Genomic DNA, 9347 nt, shown 5'->3' with positions numbered 1-9347 from the left:
AGGAGGTAGAGAGAGAGAGGGAAGGAGGTAGATAGAGAGGGAAGGAGTTAGAGAGAGCGGTAGAGAGAGAGGTAGAGAGAAGGAGTTGAGAGGGAAGGAGGTAGAGAGAGGGAATGAGGTAGAGAGAGAGGGAAGGAGGTAGAGAGAGGGAAGGAGGTAGAGAGAGGGAGAGAGAAGGAGTTGAGAGGGAAGGAGGTAGAGAGAGAGCGGTAGAGAGAGAGAGCGGTAGAGAGAGAGCGGTAGAGAGAGAGGGGTAGAGAGAGAGGGGTAGAGAGAGGGGTAGAGAGAGAGGGGTAGAGAGAGAGGGGTAGAGAGAGAGCGAGGTAGAGAGAGAGCGAGGTAGAGAGAGAGGGAGGTAGAGAGAGAGGGAGGTAGAGAGAGAGGGAGGTAGAGAGAGAGGGAGGTAGAGAGAGAGCGGTAGAGAGAGAGCGGTAGAGAGAGAGCGATAGAGAGAGAGCGGTAGAGAGAGAGAGAGAGAGAGGGCGGTAGAGAGGTAGAGAGAGAGCGGTAGAGAGAGAGCGGTAGAGAGAGAGGGGTAGAGAGAGAGGGGTAGAGAGAGAGGGAGGTAGAGAGAGAGGGAGGTAGAGAGAGAGGGAGGTAGAGAGAGAGGGAGGTAGAGAGAGAGGGAGGTAGAGAGAGAGCGAGGTAGAGAGAGAGGGAGGTAGAGAGAGAGGGAGGTAGAGAGAGAGGGAGGTAGAGAGAGAGGGAGGTAGAGAGAGAGGGAGGTAGAGAGAGAGGGAGGTAGAGAGAGAGCGGTAGAGAGAGAGCGATAGAGAGAGAGCGGTAGAGAGAGAGAGGGCGGTAGAGAGGTAGAGAGAGAGCGGTAGAGAGAGAGCGGTAGAGAGAGAGCGGTAGAGAGAGCGGTAGAGAGAGAGCGGTAGAGAGAGAGAGGTAGAGAGAGAGCGAGGTAGAGAGAGAGCGAGGTAGAGAGAGAGGGAGGTAGAGAGAGAGGGAGGTAGAGAGAGAGCGAGGTAGAGAGAGAGAGAGGTAGAGAGAGAGGGAGGTAGAGAGAGAGGGAGGTAGAGAGAGAGCGGTAGAGAGAGCGCGGTAGAGAGAGAGCGATAGAGAGAGAGCGGTAGAGAGAGAGAGAGAGGGCGGTAGAGAGGTAGAGAGAGAGCGGTAGAGAGAGAGCGGTAGAGAGAGCGGTAGAGAGAGAGCGGTAGAGAGAGAGCGGTAGAGAGAGCGGTAGAGAGAGAGCGGTAGAGAGAGAGCGGTAGAGAGAGCGGTAGAGAGAGGGCGGTAGAGAGGTAGAGAGAGAGCGGTAGAGAGAGAGCGGTAGAGAGAGCGGTAGAGAGAGCGGTAGAGAGAGCGGTAGAGAGAGAGCGGTAGAGAGAGAGAGAGGGCGGTAGAGAGGTAGAGAGAGAGAGAGAGAGAGAGAGAGGGTGGTAGAGAGGTAGAGAGAGAGAGAGAGAGGGCGGTAGAGAGGTAGAGAGAGAGAGAGAGGGCGGTAGAGAGGTAGAGAGAGAGAGAGAGAGGGCGGTAGAGAGGTAGAGAGAGAGAGAGAGAGAGAGAGAGAGAGAGGGCGGTAGAGAGGCAGAGAGAGAGAGAGAGAGAGAGAGAGGGCGGTAGAGAGGCAGAGAGAGAGAGAGAGAGAGAGGGCGGTAGAGAGGTAGAGAGAGGGTGGTAGAGAGGTAGAGAATGGCCAAAGATTAGAGGGAATGGTTGAGTGGTAATGGACAGAACAAAATGTGAATGGACAACGTTCAAGATGAAAGTTCATTCATTTTATTTAAAAAACAAAACAAAAATCCACATTTAATTTTGTTCCAACAGCTTCTTGTAGTATTGAATGGGCTGTACACATCCATTACACCCTGGTTTACATGGAAAGCAAATCAACGTAGAAGAAGTAGAGTTGAGTGGAAATGAAAATAATCATTCTGACTAACCAAATGTTGGTTGAGCTGTATACATCCTTGCAAAGCACCATGGGTATCAAAATGGATGAATGATAAAATGTTCAAACTGCCAATAAACCTCTGCTGTGTTCCTCATCTTTATGTCAGAGCTCCAGAAACATGGAGACAAAAAGGGCCCCAAATGGCACCCTATTCCCTATATCCTGCACTCCTTTAGGGCCCTGGTCAAATGTAGTGGGCTATATAGGGAATAGGGTGCTATAGGGCCCTGGTCAAATGTAGTGGACTATATAAGGAATAGGGCCCTGGGAATAGGGAGCTATAGGGCCCTGGTCAACAGTAGTGCTCTATATGGGGAATAGGGCCCTGGGAATAGGGTGCTATAGGGCCCTGGTCAACAGTAGTGCTCTATATGGGGAATAGGGTGCCATTTGGGACAGCATCGATAACAACAAGCATCTAACGTCAGAACAGCAACTTGTTTTAACCTTCTAACCAACACAAGTGTCAAATCAAGCTACTCCACTTCCCTTCTCTCACCAACAGTCGTCCACTCAACAGACATTTTGGAAAAGCAGCTACCATCAGAGGCCGATGCTGGTAGACCAGAAGACCTCTGTTATCAATGTAAAGTCCCAGGACAGGCCGACCCAGACATCTCTACCATCAGAGACCGATGCTGGTAGACCAGAAGACCTCTGTTATCAATGTAAAGTCCCAGGACAGGCCGACCCAGACATCTCTACCATCAGAGACCGATGCTGGTAGACCAGAAGACCTCTGTTATCAATGTAAAGTCCCAGGACAGGCCTCTGACATCATATCCTCCCTCTCTACAACCACCATGTGTACATCAGGAACCTCTGACATCATATCCTCCCTCTACAACCACCATGTGTACATCAGGAACCTCTGACATCATATCCTCCCTCTACAACCACCATGTGTACATCAGGAATCTCTGACATCATATCCTCCCTCTCTACAACCACCATGTGTACCTCAGGAACCTCTGACATCATATCCTCCCTCTCTACAACCACCATGTGTACATCAGGAACCTCTGACATCATATCCTCCCTCTCTACAACCACCATGTGTACATCAGGAACCTCTGACGACATATCCTCCCTCTCTCTCCGTTATATCCAGATGTATGAACTGCAGCACCAACCTTACTCACTACGTCGCTCGTTCAAACGTCCAGACCACACAAACACATTCCTCCTCCTATCCACCTGAGCTGTGTGTATCATGTTTTCTGTACCAGGAAGTACGATCAGAACTGTAAAGTGCACTTAGAGAATGACCACATTTCCAACAATGCTGGTTGTATCTAAAAACAGACAGGGGACTGACAGGAGACTCTCAGCTAGAGACAGACAGGAACAGGGGCTCAGCAAGGATTGGACTTAGTGTGTCTGGGTCTGGATAGAAGACGGACATTTTGATCAAGATACATAGCTGTAACAGTAGTAGCAGAGAAGAACGAGAGAACCAGGACCCAGTAATGTCCTTCCAGTCTATATTGAAAGTTGGCCTGCCCATTGGACAACAGAAAGACAAAGATGGACGTTTTGAGGTATGTGTGAATGTTCTGAAGACGGACGTTTTGAGGTATGTGTGAATGTTCTGAGAGGATGACAGCTTTATCTCGTCCTCAGTTTCAGTCTGAAATGTCCCACAGCTCTGATTGGATAAACAGGGAGAGAAAAAACCAACCCAGTTTAAACAAGGATCCCTTTTCCCCCAACAGTCTTTCAGTTTGAGACGGGACAGAGACAGACAGGACAGAGACAGACAGGACAGAGACAGACAGGACAGAGACGGGACGGGACAGAGACGGGACAGGACAGAGACGGGACAGGACATTACGAAAGGTTTGTTGATATTGTCTAAGATTGTCGCCATGCGTTTGGACTGTCCGACACATCGTAGAAAAATAAAATGAGGCATATATTGAAAGACGGAATGACAAAGTACTGCAAGAATTCAATGAATAGATAGATATACAATGTTTTTCTTTATAGCTTATAAATACGGTAATATACACTATGTGGTACAAAAATATTAAAACACTTTGCAAAAAAAACAACTAAATGATTCGAAGAACTGATCAGGTACAATAACTAGTCCTCTGTGGAGAAGTTTCCCTCGGGGGGGGGGGAGATGGAGAAGTTTCCCTCGGGGGGGAGATGGAGGAGAAGTTTCCCTCGGGGGGGGGGGGAGATGGAGGAGAAGTTTCCCTCGGGGGGGGAGATGGAGGAGAAGTTTCCCTCAGGGGGGGGGGAGATGGAGGAGAAGTTTCCCTCGGGGGGGGGGGAGATGGAGGAGAAGTTTCCCTCGGGGGGGAAGATGGAGGAGAAGTTTCCCTCGGGGGGGAAGATGGAGGAGAAGTTTCCCTCGGGGGGGAGATGGAGGAGAAGTTTCCCTCGGGGGGGAGATGGAGGAGAACTTTCCCTCGGGGGGGGAGATGGAGGAGAAGTTTCCCTCGGGGGGGGGAGATGGAGGAGAAGTTTCCCTCGGGGGGGGGGGGAGATGGAGGAGAAGTTTCCCTCGGGGGGGGGGAGATGGAGGAGAAGTTTCCCTCGGGGGGGGGGGGGGGAGATGGAGGAGAAGTTTCCCTCGGGGGGGGGGAGATGGAGGAGAAGTTTCCCTCGGGGGGGGGGGATGGAGGAGAAGTTTCCCTCGGGGGGGAAGATGGAGGAGAAGTTTCCCTCGGGGGGGAAGATGGAGGAGAAGTTTCCCTCGGGGGGGAGATGGAGGAGAAGTTTCCCTCGGGGGGGAGATGGAGGAGAAGTTTCCCTCGGGGGGGGGGGAGATGGAGGAGAAGTTTCCCTCGGGGGGGGGGGATGGAGGAGAAGTTTCCCTCGGGGGGAAGATGGAGGAGAAGTTTCCCTCGGGGGGGAAGATGGAGGAGAAGTTTCCCTCGGGGGGGAGATGGAGGAGAAGTTTCCCTCGGGGGGGGAGATGGAGGAGAAGTTTCCCTCGGGGGGGGGGAGATGGAGGAGAAGTTTCCCTCGGGGGGGAGATGGAGGAGAAGTTTCCCTCGGGGGGAAGATGGAGGAGAAGTTTCCCTCGGGGGGAAGATGGAGAAGTTTCCCTCGGGGGGGAGATGGAGGAGAAGTTTCCCTCGGGGGGGAGATGGAGGAGAAGTTTCCCTCGGGGGGGAGATGGAGAAGTTTCCCTCTGGGGGGGAGATGGAGGAGAAGTTTCCCTCTGGGGGGAAAATGGAGGAGAAGTTTCCCTCGGGGGGGAAGATGGAGGAGAAGTTTCCCTCGGGGGGGAAGATGGAGGAGAAGTTTCCCTCGGGGGGGAAGATGGAGGAGAAGTTTCCCTCGGGGGGAGATGGAGGCAGAGAGAATACAGGTGAAACAGAGGTAGACCTCAGAAGGTAGGCTACAGCGTAAGATAGATGACCCCCCCTCAGTAACAGATGTGTTCTGGGTCTGTCCCATCCAGACAGGATAGATGACCCCCCCTCAGTACCAGATGTGTTCTGGGTCTGTCCCATCCAGACAGGATAGATGACCCCCCCCTCAGTACCAGATGTGTTCTGGGTCTCTTATCCAGACAGGATAGATAACCCCCCTCAGTAACAGATGTGTTCTGGGTCTGTCCCATCCAGACAGGATAGATAACCCCCCTCAGTAACAGATGTGTTCTGGGTCTGTCCCATCCAGACAGGATAGATACCCCCCCTCAGTACCAGATGTGTTCTGGGTCTGTCCCATCCAGACAGGATAGATAACCCCCTCAGTAACAGATGTGTTCTGGGTCTGTCCCATCCAGACAGGATAGATAACCCCCCTCAGTAACAGAAGTGTTCTGGGTCTGTCCCATCCGGACAGGATAGATACCCCCCCTCAGTACCAGATGTGTTCTGGGTCTGTCCCATCCAGACAGGATAGATAACCCCCTCAGTACCAGATGTGTTCTGGGTCTGTCCCATCCAGACAGGATAGATAACCCCCCTCAGTAACAGATGTGTTCTGGGTCTGTCCCATCCAGACAGGATAGATAACCCCCCTCAGTACCAGATGTGTTCTGGGTCTGTCCCATCCAGACAGGATAGATAACCCCCTCAGTACCAGATGTGTTCTGGGTCTGTCCCATCCAGACAGGATAGATAACCCCCCTCAGTAACAGATGTGTTCTGGGTCTGTCCCATCCAGACAGGATAGATAACCCCCTCAGTACCAGATGTGTTCTGGGTCTCTTAACCAGACAGGATAGATAAAACCCCCCTCAGTAACAGATGTGTTCTGGGTCTGTCCCATCCAGACAGGATAGATAACCCCCCCTCAGTACCAGATGTGTTCTGGGTCTGTCCCATCCGGACAGGATAGATACCCCCCCTCAGTACCAGATGTGTTCTGGGTCTGTCCCATCCAGACAGGATAGATAACCCCCTCAGTACCAGATGTGTTCTGGGTCTGTCCCATCCAGACAGGATAGATAACCCCCTCAGTACCAGATGTGTTCTGGGTCTGTCTCATCCAGACAGGATAGATAACACCCTCAGTACCAGATGTGTTCTGGGTCTGTCCCATCCAGACAGGATAGATAACCCCCCTCAGTACCAGATGTGTTCTGGGTCTGTCCCATCCAGACAGGATAGATAACCCCCTCAGTACCAGATGTGTTCTGGGTCTGTCCCATCCAGACAGGATAGATAACTCCCCTCAGTACCAGATGTGTTCTGGGTCTGTCCCATCCAGACAGGATAGATAACCCCCTCAGTACCAGATGTGTTCTGGGTCTGTCCCATCCGGACAGGATAGATACCCCCCCTCAGTACCAGATGTGTTCTGGGTCTGTCCCATCCAGACAGGATAGATAACCCCCCTCAGTACCAGATGTGTTCTGGGTCTGTCCCATCCAGACAGGATAGATAACCCCCTCAGTACCAGATGTGTTCTGGGTCTGTCCCATCCAGACAGGATAGATAACACCCTCAGTACCAGATGTGTTCTGGGTCTGTCCCAACCAGACAGGATAGATAACACCCTCAGTACCAGATGTGTTCTGGGTCTGTCCCATCCAGACAGGATAGATAACCCCCCTCAGTACCAGATGTGTTCTGGGTCTGTCCCAACCAGACAGGATAGATGACCCCCTCAGTACCAGATGTGTTCTGGGTCTGTCCCATCCAGACAGGATAGATAACCCCCCTCAGTACCAGATGTGTTCTGGGTCTGTCCCATCCAGACAGGATAGATAACCCCCTCAGTACCAGATGTGTTCTGGGTCTGTCCCATCCAGACATAGATAGATAGTACCAGATGTGTTCTGGGTAAAGATAATCTTCAGTTGCAGTCTGGCATTTAAAACAAAAACATACAGAAAAATATAAAATAACCTCAAATGACAGAACATAGATTTTGGTTGAATATTGTGCAGTAAAAACCTCATCAGATGTGAGAATCTGTTTCCCCATCACACAACAGACAGCGTGATGACGTTGTCTTTCTGACCTTCTGTGAACCCTGACCTCGACCTCTGTACCCCACCCCTTCCTGGACCTATGGGTCGGGTCAGGAGTGTTGTGGTAGTGACGAGGGGCCCCGGGTCGGGTCAGGAGTGTTGTGGTAGTGACGAGGGGCCCCGGGTCGGGTCAGGAGTGTTGTGGTAGTGACGAGGGGCCCCGGGTCGGGTCAGGAGTGTTGTGGTAGTGACGAGGGGCCCCGGGTCGGGTCAGGAGTGTTGTGGTAGTGACGAGGGGCCCTGGGTCGGGTCAGGAGTGTTGTGGTAGTGACGAGGGGCCCTGGGTCGGGTCAGGAGTGTTGTGGTAGTGACGAGGGGCCCTGGGTCGGGTCAGGAGTGTTGTGGTAGTGACGAGGGGCCCTGGGTCCGGTCAGGAGTGTTGTGGTAGTGACGAGGGGCCCCGGGTCGGGTCAGGAGTGTTGTGGTAGTGACGAGGGGCCCTGGGTCGGGTCAGGAGTGTTGTGGTAGTGACGAGGGGCCCTGGGTCGGGTCAGAGGTTCTTTATGTACCCTGTTAGATGAATAAGGAGCTTGTATAATATGTAGTACCTAGTTGAAGCAATACAAGCGGACAGGAAGTCCTGGGAAACCAGGAAACCATTAGAAAGGAGCTCAAATCAACATTTCTGTTACTATGGAAACCAGCTGACTGGTTACTATGGGGATCACTGATCCACTACAAAATGGCTGCCCAGGCTGCAGAGTGCCGTGGTGCAGTAGCTGTCTGTCACCTCCAGGGGGCGTCATCCTGCCTCACCACTCCCTCCATCCATTGTTCCGGGCGTTGTCACGGTGTGTTATTTGGCGTCAGATAGTTCCATCTACGTGTTTTAAACGTTCTTCCAGCCTTCGTAAAAACAGACAACTGTTTGTATCTTCTGGATTTAAGGCAACTTATCATGTTTGTGATGGTTTTAATAAAACGTTTTCATTAAAAAATAAAAAATAAATGTACAAATGTTTGAATACAAACCTCTACGGCGTATCCAGTAAACGCTGTATAGAAAATATATAGATATGCTTTTTTCTATTTTTAAAATGTACAAATGTTCCCGGAGCTCTTTCTTCCACCCCGAGCTTCCTGTTTCTCTGTTCATATGTTCTGTACATCCCTCAGCAGCCTCCTCTCCTCCCCCTCTTTTTAGAAACACAATATCAACAGTTATGTACAGCGAGGGGTTTCAGGAGGAGTCTGTGCAGGGTGATGGGGGCGGGGGGTAGAGGTGGTGAGAGTAGGAGCGCTCCGTATAGGGGGAGGGGGGGCAGCTCTCACAGTTCTCCTCCGCTGACAGGTACTGGCTGCGGGGGGTGGGGGGTGGGGGGAAGGGTTCCGAGTCGTAGTTCAGGTCGCTGGTGTAACCTTTGGCGACGCCGGAGTTGGAGGTGGGCGGGGCGCGGCGTCCGGGGGTGTAGTCGCTGTCGCAGACGTCCGTGGAGCAGGGGGTTGTGGGAGGGGCGAAGTGACTGTAGGTGTAGGGACGGTAACTGGGGACAGGAAGGAGAGCAGATACATTAATTAGCCTGACAGAAGAAGAGATCAGTCTCCAGACACAAGTTAATATTAACATTATATCATTACTATAATATTAACATAATGTCATTACTATAATATTAACATAATATCATTACTATAATATTAACATAATATTATTACTATAATATTAACATTATATTACTACCATAACATTATATTACTACCATAATATTAAACATTATATTACTACTATAATATTAACATTATATTACTACTATAATATTAACATTATATTACTACTATAATATGGACATTATATTACTACTATAATATTAGCATAATATCACTATACTATTAGCATAATATCACTATAATATTAGCATAATATTAACATAATATTACCATTATATTACTATAATATTACCATTATATTACTATTATAATATTACCATTATATTACTACTATAATATTAACATAATATAACTACTATAATATAACATTATATCACCACTATAATATTACCATTA

At 50.3% G+C, this 9347-nt stretch overlaps 1 protein-coding gene across 2 annotated transcripts in view; it reads right to left on the bottom strand.

Annotated features, from left to right (window-relative positions):
* Positions 1-8242: 8242 nt before the first annotated feature.
* Positions 8243-9347, bottom strand: part of lrp6 (low density lipoprotein receptor-related protein 6) — a 92433-nt gene continuing 91328 nt past the window's right edge. For both annotated transcript variants that reach the window (XM_090201441.1, XM_090201442.1), the window contains one exon: positions 8243-8830. In XM_090201441.1, coding sequence (XP_090057567.1) covers positions 8527-8830 — 304 coding nt within the window. In that variant the 3' untranslated portion in view covers positions 8243-8526. The remainder of the gene's footprint in view (positions 8831-9347) is intronic.

The sequence above is a fragment of the Oncorhynchus mykiss genome, chromosome 15 (genome assembly GCF_057628025.1).
Source record: "Oncorhynchus mykiss isolate SJ-2025 chromosome 15, ASM5762802v1, whole genome shotgun sequence".
NCBI classification, from domain to species: domain Eukaryota; kingdom Metazoa; phylum Chordata; class Actinopteri; order Salmoniformes; family Salmonidae; genus Oncorhynchus; species Oncorhynchus mykiss.
The sequence above is the reverse complement of the archived record's forward strand: the minus strand, read 5'-3'. Positions and strand labels throughout refer to the sequence as shown.